At 40.0% G+C, this 22363-nt stretch overlaps 2 protein-coding genes across 2 annotated transcripts; both read left to right on the forward strand.

Moving 5' to 3' along the window:
• The first annotated feature begins 10866 nt into the window (after positions 1-10866).
• Positions 10867-15309, forward strand: LOC144061729 (mucin-4-like). The gene is made up of 9 exons (XM_077582456.1): positions 10867-10903; positions 11061-11228; positions 11304-11483; positions 11885-12476; positions 12715-12864; positions 13061-13278; positions 14478-14553; positions 14654-14944; positions 15044-15309. The coding sequence occupies exons 1-9, from the start codon at positions 10877-10879 to the stop codon at positions 15307-15309; spliced, it is 1968 nt and encodes a 655-aa protein (XP_077438582.1). The 5' UTR covers positions 10867-10876.
• Positions 15310-15392: 83 nt separating this feature from the next.
• LOC144061645 (uncharacterized) lies at positions 15393-22232 on the forward strand. The gene is made up of 11 exons (XM_077582261.1): positions 15393-15530; positions 16559-16737; positions 17484-17676; positions 17759-17878; positions 17952-18071; positions 19025-19045; positions 19147-19208; positions 19299-19491; positions 19678-19806; positions 19879-20014; positions 22017-22232. Exons 2-11 carry the CDS (start codon positions 16579-16581, stop codon positions 22156-22158), a joined length of 1275 nt encoding a protein of 424 aa, XP_077438387.1. The 5' UTR covers positions 15393-15530; positions 16559-16578; the 3' UTR covers positions 22159-22232.
• The last annotated feature ends 131 nt before the right edge of the window (positions 22233-22363 follow it).

Here is a 22363-nt window from a genome sequence, read left to right on the forward strand (position 1 = left end):
AAGTCAAGCAGGCATTAAGAGAATTTATAACACAGGTAGTCGCAATACGTCACGTTAATTTGCATGGGGGGGTGAAAGAGGCGGAGTTTGAGGGAATTCACGCGCACCTTTTCCGGTATGGCCATATTTGGTAATGTGGTTCTCAGCTATTTGAAAGCTTCTTCTTTTTCGTGTGTGACTTTTGGTTTAAAACAGTTCTTAAAATGTTTTTAATATTCTGTTTTCATGTAATGTTCTTCTAAATGGATGCTACACTATAGGCAAAGAGGGTATGTACTTATATGTGGAGAATATAATTTTTCACAGCATTTTAACTTGAATACTTAAATGTCAATATTTGAATTGGGAATAAAAGTGAAATAATCATACTTTTCTGAAGTTTCATTTTGAGTCCTACAGATCTTGTTTTAGTAGAGCTTCTCTTAATAGGAGACTATTGTATCAGTATACAAACACTTAACTTCACATATGTTGTTAATATCTAAGATACAAAGGCTAATTGACTAATTTATGTTGAATATTAAACACATTTAAAAGCCTTTGAAATTCAACACTGTCACACGATGACGTAATAGATGACCTAAGACCGTATGTTTTAAGACTGATACCAGTTTTAAGAAACCATTTCTGTTGTGAATCATGGACAGCCGCAGATGAGTCACACCTAAGTTTCAATGATTATTTACCTTAGAAATATTCTTCACAACATGCACTCATTGTCTCCATGATGAGTGCCATTCAAATTATAGCATAGCCATTGACGGTAAATAGTATCTATCTATCTTGTTCACTTGCCTTTTCAGTGACACAGTGATATGATGACCAGTCCAAGGGTATATCCTGCTGGTATACGCTCCAACTCACACATGATCTTAATGAGAACAAACTCTATAATAAATGGATGGATGGTAAACATCACGTACAAATTAAACATTTCCACAAAAATCATAATCTGCCAGTTGTTATGGTAATTATGAGAGCAATCGGCTTCTACCACATCAACAAAATAACATTAGTTAAACTTCATCAAATGATATTGAAGATGTAATGATGGAGCAAAAGGACTTGTGAAAGATATTATAACATTTTTAATACCTAATTTCATATATCAACTATTGTTACACATTATGAACATTTTAATTCTTCATATTAACCTTGTCGAAATGTTTTGTGTCCTGAGCAGAGCAGATGATGTTGATCTCGTATGGTCTGACCTTAGGCGGGTACACATTGATTGGTCCAAAATTCCTTGTTTTATTTTGTACACGCACATTTCGGACTTGAAAACAAAATTTGCTTTGAAATAACACACACACACACACTCTTTACTTTCTTCATCAGTCACGGCCACCGTAAATTTGGTTCAACTTGTTTGTGAGATTTTGTTATGGGGAAAAATAGAACCTTCAACTATATAACATATTCAGTCCCGAACACACACCCAAATCTGACCTTGTTTATGCCATCTGCTCTGGAAAAGTACTCAGAAATATGTTTTGTCTACAAATAAAAGAGAGGAGGTCCTAAAATTATAAAAGCCGTTCGATGTTTAAGTGATGATAGAGGCATTTATCTGTCCAGAGATCTCTGATTGATTAAAAATCATTTTTGCAAAGGTGTATTTTTCTTACATTAAATCTATCTTCATTTCTTGGAACACGCAAAGAGGACAAAATTCTCTTTTTCCTCTTCACTTGACATACCAACAGTACATATTGTTGTTTTGTTTTAAAGATTATGTTGCACTATACTGTTTGTGTATATTTTATATGCAGTATAAAATACCATTGTATTCACTATTCTGGACAATATCCTTAAGAGGCAGCTGGATTTGCAATACTACTAAGTACAGGTATTCTATGTAGTATTGGGAAAAAGGAAAAACGATAGTTGTGTTTTCCGTATCACAAAAGCAACCTCAAGCTGGTGAGCTTAAGCATTTATGTAATTTTAATTATGGGTGGGTGGATATCAGACATGGACTGTAAGATGGTTATATCCTGTTAGGGACATACTGTATAGTCTGCACTGCAAAGTGTTAAGTATGTAAATATGTAACAATACTTAGTTTTTATAATACCTTATTTACCCCTAATTCCATGATATGTTTTTTTTCTTCTTTTTTTTTTATACAAAGAAATGAGAATTCTTAAGAACCTGTGTTCAGTATTTAGGACCATCAAAAAATATTCTACAATTAAAAAAATAATAATACTGCAGGTCACACATGTACCATTATATTTAAAAAAAAAAAAAAAAAAAAAAGACTTAGTTGCAGTGTCTTAAATTTTAAAGTCAAAATGCCAACATTTAGGTGCAGTCTGGATTCTTTAGCGGACCGGTAGCCTGCTCTGTGCAACATTTGCGGATATGAAACAAAAAGTTAGTTCTTTAGAAGGTTCTAATGGTGGTCACAAAAGACAAAACTTAAAAACAGAAGCTCTTTTTACTCCACAGCCCTCGGTCTATAATCATGCCCAAAGATGTACGTTTTAAAATAAATCTTCAGTCGTCACTTCCTTAGCTTTAAAAAGCAGGATTACAGTGGATGACATTACAGTAAATACTTTTCAACAGAAACTAGACTGTGCTAATAATGTTTCTATTCTTCTTCCTCATTTACATCTCAAATTAATATGTGTGCCTTATTCTCGTGGTCAGTAGTGTAGTTACACATCAAATTAGATTAGAATAGAGTTACTAAGTGTAACAAAAAATCTGCGAAATAGCAGGACTGCAAAACATGAGCCTGTGATGGAGGGGGCTTTACTGTACTGTACATAAGATTGAATTTATCCTATCCCTATTATGTCACAGACCTCAATTGCTAATTATTGACTCGTCAGTGCATCTGATGTTCTAAACAGCACCCAATTTAAAAAATTTAGATGTTTGTGCAAATTTATTGGAATCCACCCCAAAAATAATTAGACATGATTTTGAAAACACACACAGGCCAGAAGAAATAACAGATGACAAAGCACAAGGGACTGAAACAATGTTCTGGCATGGCACGAAAACACTTTCTGCTACTTTTACTTTTACTTAGGTTTACTCAACATGTTTTAATCACGTGATCAAATAGGTAAAGCAGTGCTTCAAACAGTAGAATCTAACAATAGGTTGTCTATTTAAAGGCCATACAAGTCCCCCGTGATGAGCAACTGAATGCATGCTTAACTGTAATGAAGAGGACAAACAAAGGCCCAAGAGAAAACTGTTGCACGTATTGTGTGAAAGCTTTACGCACAACCAGGGGAATATGGGTGTTCCCCTTCCCAGAGGTTTAAGATGTCAGGGCATTGTCCTGATTCCCTGTGGGTGGATGAATCAAGACAAAGGAGAAGGAGGAGGAGAAAACGGAAGGAGCCACTTGAAGACTAAAGTCAAGTTTTTGAGGAGTACGGGTTGACGGAGTGTGATCCAAACGAGGGGAATTCACGAGCAAGACCCCAAGAAGAAGGGGGAATGGGGTGAGTGGAAATCAGTTCTCATTTCGGCTGCTTATTTTAAAGTGATTGTCGGCTATTCATTTTACATATCGCTGGTGTCGGACAGAATTCTTGCATTTCCAACCACCACTTTTCACTAGCAAACCCAAAAAATTGAATGTTTCTGAGTTAAAATGGCATTTTTTGTCTATATATATATATATATGAACACGGTATAGATAGAGGTTAGTAACATAGTAACAATAAAGTACAGGTAACCTAGTAATGGGCTAGTATGACTGTAAAACTGTACATATGGTGTTAATGTTCACCTGACATCTGTGCTGTAATCATATTTGCTAAATCGATACCAAGAGATAAGAGTAGGAAAACATGCTTTTTTTTATGTATTGAAAATGCAATCATCTTTCAAAATGTGTACAGTAACTTGAGTATGAGTATGACCTTCCACACTTGTAGGTCAAATGTATATAATAAACACTCATCATTTGTTTTTGTTTGATGTGAATAAAAAAAAAAAAAAGAAAGCGTAATGTTTAATTTAGCTGTAAAGTCCTATGTGAATCTTGAGTTGAGTGCATTTATGTAATGGGAGTTTGCTACAGTACTATCGTTCTCCAACCATGGCCTAGTACTCCAACACAGACAATTGTCTGACGTGCCCTAAAGGGAACCATGTCAAATAGATGGTAACTCAATCAGAACCACTATTATTCATATAACTCCTGTGATTGACCGCTTAGAATAGCAGATCTTGCGACCCGACCCCGGTTAAGCGGAACAAAATGGCATTTTAATATTTTGGTATTTATTACTAAATCTTTTCTTTTCCCTTACAGGTTCTCACTCTTGTGGCTGATCAGCCTCTCGGCAATGCTAAAGTTCTCCTCTACAGGTGAACAAACTCAATCACCTCATACTAGTCATACTAACACAATATTTTCCAAAATAATAATTTCACCTTCTCTCTTTATCTTTTTCCTACCAGTTGCTGACCTGAGGGATTGTGAGGCAGCAGGCATCAAGTGCCATCAAAGGGGAGAGTGTCTAAAAGTCCAAAACAATTTCACCTGCGTGTGCGGCATGGGCTTCCAGGGTGACGGTCTTCTGTGCACAGACATTGATGAATGCCTTAGCGGCCTGCACAGTTGTCATCCGAAAGCCCGCTGCAACAACACGCTTGGCAGCTACAGTTGCTTTTGTCTCAGCGGATTCATCGGAGATGGTACAAACTGCCAGGATATTGACGAGTGTCAGAAAGAAAACGGGGGCTGTGACGCCAACGCACTTTGCAGCAACTTTGAGGGTGGACGACGTTGCCGATGTCAAGTCGGTTTTGAGGGAAACGGCTTCGAGTGCGAGGATCAAAATGAATGCTCCAACCCAAAAATTTGCCACTGGAATGCGACATGCACCAATAACCCTGGATCTTATGTGTGCACGTGTAACCCTGGCTATAAGGGCAACGGAAACTACCTGTGTCTCGATATCGACGAATGTTCAGAGACGCCGCAGGTGTGCTCGTCATTATTTGGTTACAAAGGCTGTAAAAATCTGCCGGGTACATATCGTTGCACATGCCACAACGGCTTTCAAAGTAACGGCCAGAGCTGCGTGGACATCGATGAATGCGCAAGCAACATCTGTAGTCTCTATGCAGACTGCTTGAACACAATCGGGACGTACCAATGCAACTGCAACAGCGGTTTTGTCGGAAACGGCGTGACATGTGTTGATATCAACGAATGCAACGAGGACAACGACTGCGATCCCAATTCTGTGTGCATCAACAGACTCGGAAGTTACGAATGCTCCTGTCTGGGGGGGTTTGAAGGAGACGGCAGATTTTGTGATGACATCAATGAGTGTGCGGCACCAAACATCTGCCCGCCTACCACTACCTGCGTCAACACCGATGGCTCATATTTCTGTGACTGTGGCAGTGGCTTCATCTTTAATAACTCTGCGTGCGCTGACCTGGACGAATGCGCAGCGGGCCGTTGCAGCCCTTACTCTGTCTGCACTAATTCACCCGGTTCCTTCACATGCCGGTGTGCAGCAGGTTACAGAGGAGACGGCTTCACATGTGCGGATGTAGACGAATGTTCCATTTCTACTCAATGCCACTCCAAAGCCCTTTGCACTAACCTGCCTGGTATCTATAACTGCACCTGCCAAGTGGGTTACTCTGGAGATGGTGTGACCCAGTGCGGTGATGTGAACGAGTGTTTGGTGGATAACGGAGGCTGTAGAAATAAGGCCACATGTGTGAACAACCTCGGCTCTTTCACCTGCCTGTGCCTGCAGGGATTTGTCCTGGTTAACCAGACTCTTTGCCAGGATATAAACGAGTGTGAGAAAGAGGAAACTCCATGCGGCGTTAATGAAGAATGCAAGAACATTGATGGCTCGTTTGAATGCCCCTGCCTGACTGGATATTACCGCCCTGCCGCCAGAATGGACTGCGTTGACGTTGACGAGTGTAAAGAGAATCCTTGCCACGTCAATGCGACGTGCCTCAACACAATGGGCTCCCACAGCTGCACTTGTAAGCGAGGCTTTGCCGTCAATGGCACACAGTGTGATGACATTGATGAGTGCTCTGTAGTGGACACGTGCCACCCACGGGCACTCTGCACCAACTACATTGGGGACTTCTTCTGCTCCTGTCAACGGGGGTTCAAAGGCGATGGCTTCTCCTGCCAGGATGTGGACGAGTGCATCCTCTTGGATACTATTTGTCCAGGTTTCTCAAAATGCATCAACTCCCCTGGAGCACATGTTTGCTCATGTTTGAATGGTACTGTCGCCCTGAATGACACTTGTGTGCCACCCAGTCCACTCTGCGACCCAGGGTGCCATATTAATGCCCTGTGCCACCACTCACCTGCCGGATACCAATGTGTGTGTGACATGGGTTACATTGGCGATGGGCTGGCTTGCTTTGATATAGATGAGTGCCAAAGGGAAAACATTTGTCCTGAAAATGACACAGAATGTGTAAATGTACCTGGTTCATATTCCTGTGTTTGCAAGCAAGGCTACATTCTCAGTGGAACTCAGTGCACTGGTAAGACAATATTTGAAATATTTTCTATTTCTTCTTGTTTTGTTGTATTTTATTTTTCTCAAGCCTTTTAAAGATAGAACACAAATTCAATGGACAGAACAATACTCATACAGAATGGTGTGACCGTACAACTGAAATGGCCAATCACCCCCCCCCCCCCAACAAAAAAAATTACAATTGACAATTTGAGTTACAGACGCTCCCCAACTTACGAACGAGTTACGTTCCGAGCGATCGTTCGTAAGGTGAATTTGTTCGTAAGTTGCTTCAGTGCTATATTTTGTATTATAATTTATGTTTAAAGAGAATACGTACAGTACTGTACTACGTATGTTAGAGAGAGAGAGCGAGAGACACACACAGTATGTACATGTACGTAATAAGATAAATAAAATGAAGTTTAACTTACTTTTGGAAGATGTACTCGATGCTTAAGGATTTGATGGAGGAGGAGGAGGAGGATTTTATATCATGAGAGGTTCTTCATCGTCGCTGGAATGGGCTTCAAAAGTTACTTCCTCCTCCGTAACTTCAATGTAGGAAGAAGTTGAGGGTCGCGGAGAAGAAGATGAGGGTTGATGAGTATCTTCCTTGGAGGATTTACTAGAAACTGTCCGAAAGAAGCGATCTAACTACGATTGCACAGTTTTCTTCTTTTTTCATCATAAATGATGCGGTAGCACTGTATGGCATCATTCAATTGATTTGCAACCTTTGTGCAACGTTCAATATTTGGGTCTTGCTGCTCGAAGAGTGCGATGGCTTTATCTATGAGCGACAGGCGTTTCTTCTTCTTCCTCCTCCTCGACACGTTGCTGAGCCTCCAATGCTGGGTGAGCTCTCACAGCGCCAAGCGTCGCTATTAGCGGCGGAAAGAAGCACTACAGTACTCGGAAAAAGGTGCGCAATAAAAAATCTAACTTACAGCATCTCTTTCCGAACATTTTTTGACATGCGCGCATGCGCGCAGACATGTTCGTATGTACCGTTGTTCGTAACTCGAATGTTCGTAAGTAGGGGAGCGTCTGTACTTCCATTTATGATTTTGAAGGAAGAAACAGAATATAGAGATATCAGGTTTTTTTTCTTTTTTTGAGAAATGAGACTGGTTTTGTCAAAACACATAGCTGACATGGCGGTATGTATTCACTTACTGTATTGGTAAGTCTTGGCAGCTGCCTGGATGGAGCTCGCTTCATACCCAAAAATGTTTGTTTTTGTTGTGAATGGTCATCATCATCTTAGATGGCCCTTAAATCTGCGATGTACATTTTAAATAGCAGGAAAGCTTCCATCTTCTGAGTTACAAAACCTGCAAACTTCACATTTCAGTCAGATCATTTAGTATGATTTAAACATCCAGACTTGCATAACATTTATTTTAATAACATTTGTGTTGTCTTATTCCCCTACAGTTTTCATATGTAACTAACCTTTTTCATTCTGTCCTTCTCCCTCTTGCTGCCTCTTTTCTGTCAGATGTAAATGAGTGTGAAACGGGACAACATGAGTGCAGTGACTTTTCACAGTGTGTCAATACAGTGGGAAGTCACGTCTGCTTCTGTCTCAGTGGCTTCACCGGTGATGGGAAGAATTGCTCTGGTAAGTATCAACTCCCCATATACAGTATACATATTCACAATATTGATATTTTGCTCCATTAAAGTAACTCTCTTGAGAGATTTCTTCATCTCCATTTGGGGCTGCTTCCCTGACAATGTCCCATTTTGGATGAATTATAGACTTTGATGAATGCCAAGTCCAAAACGGAGGATGCCATAACGTTGCCAGCTGCATAAACACACCCGGATCTTTCACCTGTGACTGCCCCGTCGGCATGGAGGGCAACGGCTTTCAGTGCCTTGATGTAAACGAATGCGAGCAGAATTCCACCCTGCCACACAACTGCAGTGCCCAGGCTTTGTGCCACAACACATACGGCGCCTACAACTGCCAGTGCCAGGATGGATACCAGGGGGATGGCTTTGATTGTGAGGATATTGATGAATGCCAGAAGAACAAAACTTGTAGCACAAGTATGACGTGCAGCAACACCATTGGTTCCTACGCCTGTCTGTGCATTGTTGGCCTGGTGTATGACAAGGGGACATGTGTGAATGAAGACACCTGCCGGGACGCCGGTTCCATCTGCCACCCCCTCGCCGAGTGCCACCAATATCAGGGTTCCTTCTACTGTCAATGCAAAGATGGCTATCAAGGCAATGGCTCTGAATGCTCCGATGTGGATGAATGCGACCAATTCCAAGTTCCAATATGCCCTACCTTCTCCTCATGTTTCAACACTAATGGCTCCTTTATCTGTGAATGTTGGGACGGTTTTCTGGACAATGGGACACACTGTGAGGACATTGACGAATGCGCAACGGGGAACGTCACCTGCCCACACAACAGCACTTGTAGCAACGTCAACGGCGGCTACACGTGTATTTGTGACTCCGGCTTCTCTGGCAATGGATCCATTTGTTTGGATGTAGATGAATGCTCGCTCGGCTTAATTCAGTGCCCTAATTCCTCCAGCTGCCTGAATTCAGTGGGATCTTTCTTCTGCGAGTGTTGGGAAGGTTACCAAAACAGCGGTAGTAACTGTGAGGATATTAATGAGTGCCAGGACAACTCCACCTGCCCTGAATATAGCACATGCATCAACACCAATGGCAGCTTCCATTGTATATGTGATGCTGGATTTTCCCATGTCGAGGACATATGCATAGACGTCAATGAGTGCAATGCAACTGATCTTGAGAACATTTGCAGCAACGGGACATGCATTAATACACTTGGATCATATTATTGTGAATGTATTGGTGGATTTTGGAGTAATGGAACCAAGTGTGTGGATGTAAATGAATGCTCAGACTCTCGCAACTCAACAGTGTGTCCGCTTCAGTCGACATGTGTCAACACGCCTGGTTCGTACCGTTGTCCTTGCAATCAGGGTTTTATTCTCAATGGCACCAAGTGTCAGGATATAGACGAATGTCAACACCCAAGTGTTAACCTGTGCCCCAAGCACTCATTCTGTAATAACACAGCAGGATCCTTCATTTGCGAGTGCGATCCTGGGTTCGCTTCCTTTCTGTTGGGTTGTGAAGATATAAATGAATGCAAAGACAACACCTCCTGCCGCCTTGATCAGGTGTGCACTAATCTTCCAGGAACACACAACTGCACTTGTCCTTTGGGTTTCCATGAGGATGGGAGCACGTGTGTCGACACCAACGAATGTGAGGATTTACCTTGCCATTCCGTGGCACGGTGCTGGAATAGCCCGGGTTCCTTTTCATGCCATTGCCCTTTGGGCTTCGCAGGAAATGGTTCATGGTGCGAAGATGTGGACGAGTGTGTGGCATTCGCCAATCCGTGCCATCCTGTAGCTCGCTGCCACAACACCCCAGGGTCATTTGCTTGTTTATGCATGCGTGGCTTTGTGAGTATCGGGCCGATGTGCGTAGACTTCGATGAATGCCAACAGGCCAATGGGCAGTGTCACTCTGCTGCCACCTGCTCCAATCATGTCGGAGGTTTTAAATGTACCTGCAGTCAGGGCTGGAATGCAACCAAAGATAGTGGACATGGAGGAGGAGGATGTGTAGACTTTGATGAATGTGTGTCACCCGTGACATGTCCCTGGAAAACTTCTTGTACAAATCTGCCAGGTTCTTACACCTGTTCCTGTCCAGAAGATATAGTCTGCAACATGATTCAAAATGGTTAGCTATACATTTATTTATTTACTTATTTATTCACGGCCAGCCCCGGTTAAAATGGATTTTTGATGTCTATAGCCGTCAATGGCACTGAATGAGTTAATCTCCTGTATGCGTCCACATAACTTTATGCGTTGATTTGTATGTCTGAGCAAGTTTCTTTTGAGATTATTTTTTATTTCTTATTGCTCACATTACCCCCCTTTTAAGTGTCTGTCCATTTTCAAGAGAAGAGGGGGATGAATTCAATGCATGCAAGGCAAGAAACAATACAATATGTAAGCTAGTGCGTCATTTGCATTTATTCTTTAATCTCAGTGAAAAGTATGACATGGTATTCAGGGCAAATTAAGCATTTTCTCCTGACCTGCAATACTGTATATTCAGTACATGTTAATATGAACTGTTAGTGATGAGGTTTCAGGTAGGACAGGTTCTGATTTTATTTCAAAAGCATGGCCTAATATAAAGTTAAGACAAGTATGTTGCACTGATCAACACTTTCAACTGCCCCAACAGAGAGCAACCTGTACCCATTTGGAGCAGAAGTTGGCGATAGAAGAATTCGCATGGACACGCAAGATGGAAATTCTCCATACATCAAACCACCAATTGGTTTCCCATTCATGGGGAAATTATATGACAGAATTTATGTAAGTATGTCTCAGTTTGCTGATCTGAAGAACTATAAGCTTTCAGAATACTGTATAGTTAAAAATAAAGATGATGAAATGTCTTCTCACTATTTATTAAACAGTCAGTATAGTTTGAGTTTCCGAGATTGATGTATGTTTTTCTTTTCTGTTACAGTTCTCTGATAATGGCCTTGTCCAGTTTCAGTCTGCTGCTGAGAATGAGCAGTATCTGTTCCCAGCTCCGTTAGCCGCTGGGTTTCCTACTGATATGAACGTGTCTCTTTTGGCTGTGTTCTGGGATGATGCTGACCTCACCGAGGGCGATGGACGTTTGTTCTATAAGGTTAGACGTCATAAGAGGTTGAAAAAGATCGTGTCATTTTTTTCCCCCTCCTTTTTCATTCATTTCTCATTTCAGGAATACCATGAGTCTGATTTGACAGATGTGTATTCCCACATCGTGTTCAATCGTACAGCCAGTGACGTTTCAAAATTTGAGGGGCAGAGAGGGAAGCCTGCATTCACTCCCTTTTGGATACTCAAAATCACTTGGGACCATGTCATGGCTGTGTCTTACCAGAAGATCAATCAGTCGGAGGTAACATGATTAATCACACTCCAAACCAGAAAGATAACTTCTGTATGAAAATAGAAAGATTTTCAGGTTTGCTTGAAAGTGGACATATAACTAACATACATACTAAAAGTAATATCACAAGCTTTAGTTAGCCGTTCACTTTTAATGTCTGCTTCAATAAGTTGAACTTAAGCGCCCCCTTGTGGCAGCTTCAACAAAAGCCCTGCAACTTATTTTCTGGTTCCATACATACAATCGATAATGTCAATTCAACTCTACCCCTAAAATAAAAATCATTAATAAATATATAATAATCATATGATATTTATTGAGAAAATATTAATAATGGGAAATTAATCATAGATCAATGTATAAACTAATGAAAGAGGGTCCTTAACTTACACCATGTGTGTTCATTACAGACAAACACTTTCCAGTGTGTTCTTACCACGGATGGAGTACAGTCCTTTGCCCTCCTGCAATATGGGGAGATGAAATGGGGTCCGGGCCAGAGAGTACATCACGATGCCCTTATCGGCTATATGGATGGGAAAGGCGCCCACGAGGAGCCCACTACTCCCCCAGAAAACATTTTTGGCCCAGAGGGCAGATACAGGCCACAACAAGTGAAAGGGTCCTCAGGGAAGATGGGCCATATTGTGTATGATTTAAGTGGACCTAATGAGGCTGAGGCCAACCCAGGACTGATGTGTCAGGCATGGGCAATGAAGGAGCCTGATCCTGCTGACTGGACCGGTGGCTTACCCTCGTGTCACTGTACACGCACACAAGCTCTGGAAGATTTGTCATTTTTGCAAGATAATACTGACCAAGGATCACAGTTGAAGACTTTGAGAGGTCAGAGGTGGGGTGGTGATGAGGGCCAAACTTTCCGGTCAGTTTTGGCCAACAAGTATGGGTCAGGAAAAAGATGTGTATATGATCTCCAGGGGCCTCTGCTGGCAGGTTACAACGAGCGCTACTTCTCAGGACAAAGTATCCAGAAACATATTGGTAAATCCTTACATTTCAGCCAATGACTACATTCAGCGCTAGATTTTTATATTTTTTATGTATTTATTTTATTTTTATATAAGAAAGCATTGATTGGCTCCCAATCCAAAATTGACCATCAAATGTAATTATGTAAATAGGCACATTATATAATATTTTGCTACTGTATATGACACCAGACTCTCTTATAATCTAACCTGTAATTTTCTGGCACCTTCTATTTTTTTAATCTCTCCAGATGAAGATCTCCTGCCTTTCCAGTGGTGTTGCATTAAATCTCCTCTTTGCCACCTGTACCTGAAAAAGCGGCCAATTGATCGCTGCAAAGGCTATAGTTGGGCCAGTCTGGATGGTTCCAAACTAGGAGACAGTGCAACACGGGGTGTCGGTAAGGGCCTCTCGTCGTTGTAAGTAAAACAATAAAAAAGAAAACTGTCAACGCCTCACGCGGTAAAAATTATTTTTATGAATAATATTCATGCACAAGCAACTGAATCAGCAGCCACATCACACATATAACTTTGTTATAATAAAATTTAAATATTAAATATCTTTAAATAATCTTCTGTATTTTCCCAACACAGCATTAGTGTATGGCAGCCTTCATTTCATCACCTTTGATGGCACAAAGTACTCTTTTAAGGCGTTAGGAGAGTTTGTGATCGTGCGGCTGTCTTCCAACACTGGATCTAATATCTTCACCTTGCAAGGACAGACTGAGAGACTGCACACACTCGAAAAAGGGAGCATTAACTTCCCAGCGGTGGTACGCATGGCTGCTTTCCACCAGGGCATCGGCAAGGTCAGCGTCCTTGTATGTGTGTGGAAAAATGACACCAAAAGTGAGTGTGACTGTCAGACTGTGTACTCATGAGTTTAGTGGAAGAACTTTTGAGTTTCTTCTTTCTTATGAAGATTTTTGTTTTAAGATTTTCAATACTATTGATCTGCATTTGACAGGGTCACTAATATAGTATAGTATGCAAAGAAAATAATAAAGCCTGAACCATGAAATATATGAGAGAGAAAATTCTGATTTCTGACTTCTTCTTCTTTTTTCAGGAGAGCTCAGTATTGTTCATTCGATTTGACATCATCATTGCTCTCCTTTTTTTTAAAAAACAAATAAATTAAAAAAAATTAATAAATGTTTTTTTTTTAAATATATATACATATATATACATATATACATATATATACATATACACACATATATATACAGTATATATATATATATATATTTTTTTTTTTTGTATGTGGGTGAGTGTGTGTATGTGCGTGTGTGTGTGCGTGCGTGCGTACGAGCGTGTGTGTATTCATCAGTTCACCTAAAGCCCATTAAAAAAAATCCCATACTAATAATATAATATAATAATAAATTGCCAAATGCAGAAACATCAATGTAAGTTATCACGATGTAGTGGCTCTCGCTAACAGACAGAATTAAGTAACCAGAATTAGAAGAAAAAAAAATAAAAATTCAGATTCTTTATACATAGAGTATTTATTGATTCGTTTGAACAAAAAAAAGAAAAAAAAAGAAAATCATCTTCCACATATGACTTTTGGTGTGTGTCAAATTTGATACATCCGGTCGCAATGCTTCAAATTTTTACATTTATAACTGTCAAAAATATCATAATAAACAGACATATCAAACATGTTAGTATTTCTAAAAATCAGAAAGAACATTTCCAGCTATTAATAAGTATAGATGTCTCTCCTTTCTCAATTGGGGTGATCTTGCAGGATCGCTGGAAAAGCCATCAGCTGGGTGATACTGCCCTCTAATGGATTATCCGTGCAATGCATGTGTCAGATCGTATACATCAGGGTTTTAATAGGGGGGAAATGTGATACTCGTGAAATAGAGGGCTCTTGTATTTAATATGGTACATTTGGCCTTATAGGGTTGAAAATAATCCTGATCAATTTAAGTTGCTTTCTCAAAATAACAATATGATGACAAAGAAAAATGTAATGTTTGTTTGGTTCTTACAGATTGAATGGAGATGTGCAGAGAAAGGCGAAGGACTGCAGTTGTTCATAGATAATGCAGAGATTTTTGTCACTGTTGGTAACAGCTACTGAACACACAAGACACCTCATTAAACACTATTCTGCTGTACCAAATTGAAGCTGAGAACCTTTTTTGTGTGATCAATCATGTTTACCAGGTGTATTGCACATGGGCGAGAGAGACTTTGCCGTGCGCTGCATTTCCGTGGCTCGCTGTGCGGCTTTGTACGCTGGTGGTCTGCATGTGCTGGTGTGGCGTGTGGAAGGCCACAAGCAGCTGGCCGCCATGGTGGAAGTTCCCCAGACCTTTTACAACCGAACATTAGGTCTCATGGGCCTCTGGAGTACTAACCGCTCAGATGACTTTGTCATGTCTGATGGCCGGCTGCTGTCCTCAGTAGACCATAACCCGCCCTCAGAAGACAGGCTGCATCTTTTTGGGTTGTCCTGTGAGTGAATTGAGGACACATTTATATTATTTACTTGTCCTCGGAGCATTTTGTATTTCAAACTGCACATACTAATCATGGTACAAACTGTGTGTGTAGGGGCAGTCCCACAACCAGAGAGCCTGCTGTTATCTCCCCCTCCACTGGATCCATTTCAACCAGTCTCACTCAACCAATTGCTGGGGGGTTTCAGTCCTGACGTGGTGGAGGATCTGAGGAGAACCTGCCAAGGCAGCATGCAGTGTGTCCATGACGGTCTTGCATCCAGCAGTTCAGAGCTGGGGCTTCAAACCCTGAATGCAGAGAAACAATACCAACATTTGGCGCAAATATATGGCAAGACATCTGTTAATATCATATTTTGAGAATTTTATTCTACCTCGTGAGGTGTACCTTTTGACTATATTTGATGGGCTGTGTCTGTCTGTTGTGGTAGGTAATACACCACCCATAGTGACAGAACCTACACTAATCCATGCTCAGGTCAACTCTACTGTCAACATACAGATTATTGCCCAGGATCCTAATGGGGATCCTATCATTTATTCAATACTCTTCCCAAGACCCCCACAGGCCTCCATTGGCAGTGAGTGAGACACACAAATACACACACATACAGATGTTTCATACCCTTGATGAGGGATAACCCCAAATGGCCGGAAGATGGTTGCGGATCTAGTTACAGCTGGTGGCTGGGTTAATGACAGTTTGTTTTTTAAGAACAAACACATTGAAGTAGTAAAACTAGGGATGTCGGGGGAAATTTTTTTTTAATGTAATTAATCGCATGACTTCAATGGTTAAATCACGATTAATCACAAATTTTATATCTGTCCCAAATGTACAATGAAATGTACAATAAAAGTTTTCGTAGTCTTGTTAACATAAAAGTGGGAAAAATGTTGAACTAATAGAACTATGGCTTCATCTTTTAGTCATTGATACAGTAATTTCATAATTATTCATAAAATTAAGTTAAAATTAAAAAGATGTACTGTACTGCAAAAAAACGAGTGTCATATTGATTTGTGTTGAGGTCATTTTTCTGCCACTAGATGGCATAATTGCATTTTGTAAGACTTTGGTGACAGTTCAGTGCATTGTTCTTTTCATATTAAGAGCTATCTAATCTTTATTGTGAAATTCTGCACATTTTTTTAAATTGTAAACTACAACTTGACCCCAGTCTCCACAAATATATGCATTATTAATAAATGAAAAATAAATTATTGGAATTTCCCCAGTACATGCTTTCCAAGTAAGGGGCGGTCATTAATCGCACATTAAATTTTTTTGTGGCGTTTTAATTTAACTCACCTAAAACTCAACTCAATTAACTTTAAATTAACTCAAAATTAACACAAAAATTTTGACACCCCTAAGTAAAACATTATTGACTTGTGTGGATGTATGTTTACAAATCACTTCTGAGCACTATACTGACTAACTCAGCACTTTGAACCTGTGAGAAAATTTGCATCAAATGCATTCAGCCTTTAAGCAGAGTAGTTGTTGAGTCAGAGGCTCTTTGTCACCTACACGCCTTATTCATTGTAGTATGATGTGTCACTGTCCAGTTAGTATATAAATTAAGGTCTTCTTTCTCCAATCCAGGTGATGGTTTCTTAACCTGGATGCCCCTGAGCATCAAACCCATCAAGCTTACTATTAAGGTCACAGACAAGCTCTCCAGCTCCTTGTTTACCCCTGTTCTGCGTGTCTGCAACTGCCTTAATGGAGGGACCTGTGTGTCTGACAGCATCATTGAAAACCACCTACACGGAAAGTTCCAGGTAAACTTTTGAGAGAAGCTAAGAAAAGTAAAGAAAATGTTCAAAAAGTAACCTAAAATGTCCAAAAACTAAAGAAAGGCAGACAATCATCATTAAATATTTTTGGAATTGCCAGAAAAAAAAAGAAAAAAGCCAGAAAAAAAAAACATTTAAAAAGTAATAATAAAAGAAAAAAGAAAAAAGCGAAAAAAAAAAGAAGAAATCACAAAAATTACCATGAAATATCCACAAAATTGCCAAAAAATGTAAAAAATTTGCTGGTAAAAAAGCTGAAAAAAAAATGTCAAGAAATAGCCATTAAATGTCCAAAAAAGACAGTAGAGAGACAGAAAATAACCATGATATGTCCATAAAATTGCCGCAAATGTCAGAAATTTTACAAAAAGGTCTAAAAATGTATGAAAAACAAAGTATAGAAAATTACCCCAAAAAATTCCAAAAACTGAAAGGTAGAAGAAAATAGTCAAACAAAGTATTGGATGCTGTGTATTTTTGTGTTGTGGTGCAGCTGTAATTATCTCTTAAACACGAACACACCGTTTCCTTCATCACAATCTTCAAATGTTTTGCATATCCAGACTTTTTGATTTCCATATTTATTTTGTTATTTATTTGGCCTAAAATGGCTCTTTTGACAGGAAAGGTTGCTGACCAACGGTCTAGGAAAACCTAGTGTCCTGTCCTCATGTCTATTATAAACTTCTAACAACCAGTTCTTAATATGTACTTTATCTCGTATATCCCAGGCTTTAGGGTGCCTATGCCCAAAAGGATTTAGTGGGAAGTTTTGTGGAACTATTGCAGATCCATGTAAAGGTAAGCCATGTTTCCGAGGACTACGTTGTCAATCGGATTTACAGAGCGGCAACTTCAACTGTGGACAGTGTCCTAATAGTACCGTGTCCAATGGAAAACAGGGATACAAGTGCTTTGAGCATGGTCAGTCACAAATAAATGCTTCTCTTGAGTTTCTAACAAGCACTTTCACTCATCCATCTTGTTTCATGGCATGCTTTCGCAGACATGTGCATGCCTCCTTTCACCTTCCCTTGCCACGAAGATGCGACTTGCACCAGCACTAAACACAACTACACCTGCGCATGTAAACCTGGCTTTTTCGGAAATGGGTTCAATTGTACAGGTATGGTACGCCTCGGAGAGAAATAATCACGCCTTCACGAAAACGAATCCACTGTCTTATGTATGTATTGAAGATATTGACGAGTGTGCTGAGATGTCAACGTGCCCCAATGCCAAGTTTGAGTGTAAGAACGAACCAGGATCTGTCGCCTGCTTCTGCAGATACAAGAATGCTGAGGACTCTGACGGATGCGGTATGTCATCATACAAAACAATATATTACCGTGATTATCACAATACTGTCATCTTATAAATGTATTTTTTTAGAGTTGTTATTTTAATCCCTTTTTTAATGTTCCAAATAAATCCTCTCACCCTACTGGTATACTGTTGACATTTAAGAGAAGCAATGCTAATTAAATTATGTATAATGTCTGAAGAAAATCTGTTTTGGAAGGAAGGAAGGAAGGAAGGAAAGGAAGAGAAAATGGGAGGTGAGAGAGGGAGAAAGGAAGGAAGGGAGGGAGGGAGGAAGATCGGGAGGAAAGAAGGAAGGAAGGGAGGGAGGAAGATAGGGAGGGAGGGAGGAAGGAAGGAAGGAAGGAAGGAAGGAAGGAAGGAAGGAAGGAATAAAGGAAGGGAGGGAGGAAGATAGGGAGGGAGGAAGGAAGGAAAGGAAGGGAAAATGGGAGGTGAGAGAGGGAGCAAGGAAGGAAGGGAGGGAGGAAGATAGGGAGGAAGGAAGGAAAGAAGATAGGGAGGGAGGCAGGAAGGAAGGGTGGAAGGAAGGGAAAATGGGAGGTGAGAGAGGGAGCAAGGAAGGGAGGGAGGAAGGAAGGAAAGAAGATAGGGAGGAAGGAAGGTAGTGAGGGAGGAAGGAAGGAAGGAAAGGAAGGGAAAATGGGAGGTGAGAGAGGGAGCAAGGAAGGAAGGGAGGGAGGGAGGCAGGAAGGAAGGGAGGAAGATAGGAAGGAAGGAAGGAAGGGAGGAAGATAGGGAGGGAGGAAGGGAGGAAGAAAGAAAAGATCAGTATTGATTGAGTCTGAGAATTGCTTATGAACACATAATTATTCACAACATGCAAATGTGGCAATTTGATCCCTGATTTGCTGCTATTTAAATTAATAAAATTGTGCTCCCAATATTTCTCGCTTTGTTTCCTGTGACAACAACAATAATAATGAATTGGTTATCTTCAACTCCACAGGTGACTCTGCTAATCCTCCAGGTAATTATTCATACAGATGAGTTGTAATAGGAAACAAACATGTCCATATATGGTCTTAAGAGGTCATCACATAGGTGTGGATGTGTTCAATGTGTCAACAGGGGGCAACGTGTTCAATGTGTCAGTGGATTGGAGGAGGAACAGAGCTGATGGACTTGAGCAGGTGGGTTGGCGGTAATTGTGATTGGCTGCTGACAAGTTACAATGACCATTGTAGTTAAATTAACATGCAAATGTTTATATTTGTTTTCAGCTGGTCAGCATTCTTTCCCTAGGCTTCCAGAACAAATTCTATAACGCCAGTAAGAAGAATCCAGGACAGAGTTCCAGTCCACGTCCGGTTGAGTATCGCATCAATGTGTCCAGTGACACACCTCACTGGTACATCAGAGACTACCTGGCCAGAGTCAGCAGCCGATATGACATCGGAACCATAGAAGTTGATGGTAAAATACTTTTAGGGATTCAGCATATTTAAAACCAACGATATCATCAAACAAATATGAAAAAAAACATTTGTAAGCAGACACACTGTACTACTTTTCAATGTGATAAACTGCCTCTAACCACAACTACGGTATATGTATTGTTGAATTGTCTCTCCAACTTGCTCGATGCATACCCGCCCACAGATCTGGATGAGTGTACGGCCAAGGAGGCGGCGTGTGTGCACCCTGCCCTCTGCATCAACACGTATGGAGGCTACAGGTGTGTGTGCAATGGCACAACTGAGGTGGATGAAACACAATCCTGCGTATTAAGTGAGTATCTTTGCAACGTTCACTTTGGGCCGTGAATGACAATGAAGCTAATGAGTTGTATTTCAAATTTAGCAGATAGAGACAACGTGAACAACAAAAACATAGATCTTATACTGGGCCTGGTTCTGGGCATTGGCATCCCCCTGCTGCTCCTTCTGGCTGCACTGGCCTGTTTCTGCTGCTGCTGCAAGAAGACTGTGACTGGAGAGTAAGTCATCCAAGCTAGACATAAAACAACTACTGATTAAACCCACAAATTACTTTGGAGGTCTCTGCCAGTTGTGTGCTGTGTAATGCTGCAGAAGTCCTTTTTACCCCGGGATCACTTTTCAATAAGTAGGTGTACATTTTAAAAAGTTATTTTAAAAAATCACATATCACAATAATAATAATAATAATAAGATTTGGTAGAGTGCACCTTATAACGCTTTTATCTATAATATAATATAATATAATACAATACAATATAATATAATATAATATAATATAACTAGGGGTGTCTAAATTAGTTACTGTAGTCTTGAGTTCATTGAAAGTTCCTTTAACGCCACTAACTTTCTTAACGCGCGATTAATGACCGCCCCTCACTTGGAAAGCCTGCACCGGGGGAATTCCAGTCGCAACACAGCAGATACATCCACGTCAAAATTTAGCAGTGCTAAATTTAATAACAATGTATATATTTGTGGAGACATGGGGTTAAGTTGTATTTTACAATTTTAAAAATGTGCAGAATTTCACAAGCGATTTCATGTTAAAGATTGGATAGCTCTTAATAGGAAAAGAAAAATGCACTGAGCTGTCACCAATGTCTTACAAATGCATATATGCCATCTAGTGGCAGAAAAATTACCCTCAACACAATTCAATATCACACTTTTTTACGGTACAGTACATCTTTTTAATTTCAAATCAATTTTATGAATGATTATAAAATGACTGTATCAATGACTAAGAGATGCAGCCATATTTCTATTAGTTTAACATTTTTTACTTGCACTTTTATGTTAACAAGAGTATGACCTTTTTTTTATTGTACATTTAGAACACTTGTAAAATGTGTGATTAATCGTGAGTTAACTATAGAAGTTAATTACAATAAAAAAATGTAATCACACACCTAATATAATATAATATAATATAATATAATATATAATATGTCACTAATTTCACCAATAAAATACTAACACCTAATTTTGCACCCCCTTAAATAACAATATTGATCATAAAAACTGACAACACCAAAGACCCTTCTCTGAATTTGCTGGGTTTTCTTCAGGTACTCTGGCTCCTCCCACATTCCCAAAACATGCATGTTAGGTCAACTGAAGAAATTTGCCTATAGGTGTGAATCTGAATCCGTTGTCTTAAAGAGGACAAACAGCATGCAAAATCCCTGTGTGTATAATTACAATAATAAGTCGTAATACATTTCCATTCTGAGATTGATATAGATATAGATCTATAGATGTTCTATGCTGAAGTGCTTCCCATTTCCAGAGTTGAGTATGATGTGACTTTGTGCTTCATACCGTGTCCTTAGTTATAGCATGTCTATTATACAGATGTGTGGCATCTGGGCCAGGTGTTAGAGACACATAATCCCCACGATGACTGGCCTGCTTTCTCTGTTATCTGTAAACTAGACCCTATGGATATAATGTTGGGGGATGGCTCTAGTATTGTGGGATTACAATGCAAGATTAGAGAGAATATGGTTATGGTGAGGTGGGTTGGATGACATCATCTTCACATGTTTGCGCTGTGAGAACATCCGCCAATGTTCTCGAATCACATCTTGTCAAAAGACAAAACAGAATGTTGCATTTCTATTCTTTAACTATCTAGGATGGATTCTGCATTAATATTCATGAGTTGCTGAATATGGAACAAGGCCTTATCCAAACATATCCATAAATTGCTTGGGATTATTGCCTGCCATATGTAAATTTTATTTCACACTAAACACCGGAAGACATTTGAGATGTCCCTCTTGGCCATAATTAAGGTATAATAACGCTAGTTATCAGGACTAACCGTTTTTACAAAGTAATGACTCACATACAGCAAGTTGAAGATGTTAGCTTTTCTCCCATAAATGTGATGTAGCGCACGCATTCCTCCAAATTATTGAAACTCTTCCGCCCCAAGACAGGATTATTGTACTATGAGAAAGTTAAACCTGCTTTATGGCTTTATTTTTCTTTCAGTCTGCCTCAATTGTTAGCAAACAACGTACAGGAACGAAACAATCCGCCGCCCTTCAACTACTCGGACCCGACTCTGCACTACATGACCCACTGCAGTCCCCGGATCATAGACAACATCACACCCCGGCAACGCGTCAGATAGCATTTTGTGACACGTTTGGGAGATACAGGAAATACATAAGCACACAGACATGCAAAACATACCAAAAGCACTTTTGGAAGTAGATGGGGTTTTTTTTTTAATCAAGATGAATGACTTATTTATACTGTGAACAAGTAAACCTGAGTGACTTTTAAAGGCTGCGTTTGTCATTTTTTCCATTGAGTTTGATGTGAATGTTTTGATT

The sequence above is a fragment of the Vanacampus margaritifer genome, chromosome 12 (assembly GCF_051991255.1).
Source record: "Vanacampus margaritifer isolate UIUO_Vmar chromosome 12, RoL_Vmar_1.0, whole genome shotgun sequence".
NCBI classification, from domain to species: domain Eukaryota; kingdom Metazoa; phylum Chordata; class Actinopteri; order Syngnathiformes; family Syngnathidae; genus Vanacampus; species Vanacampus margaritifer.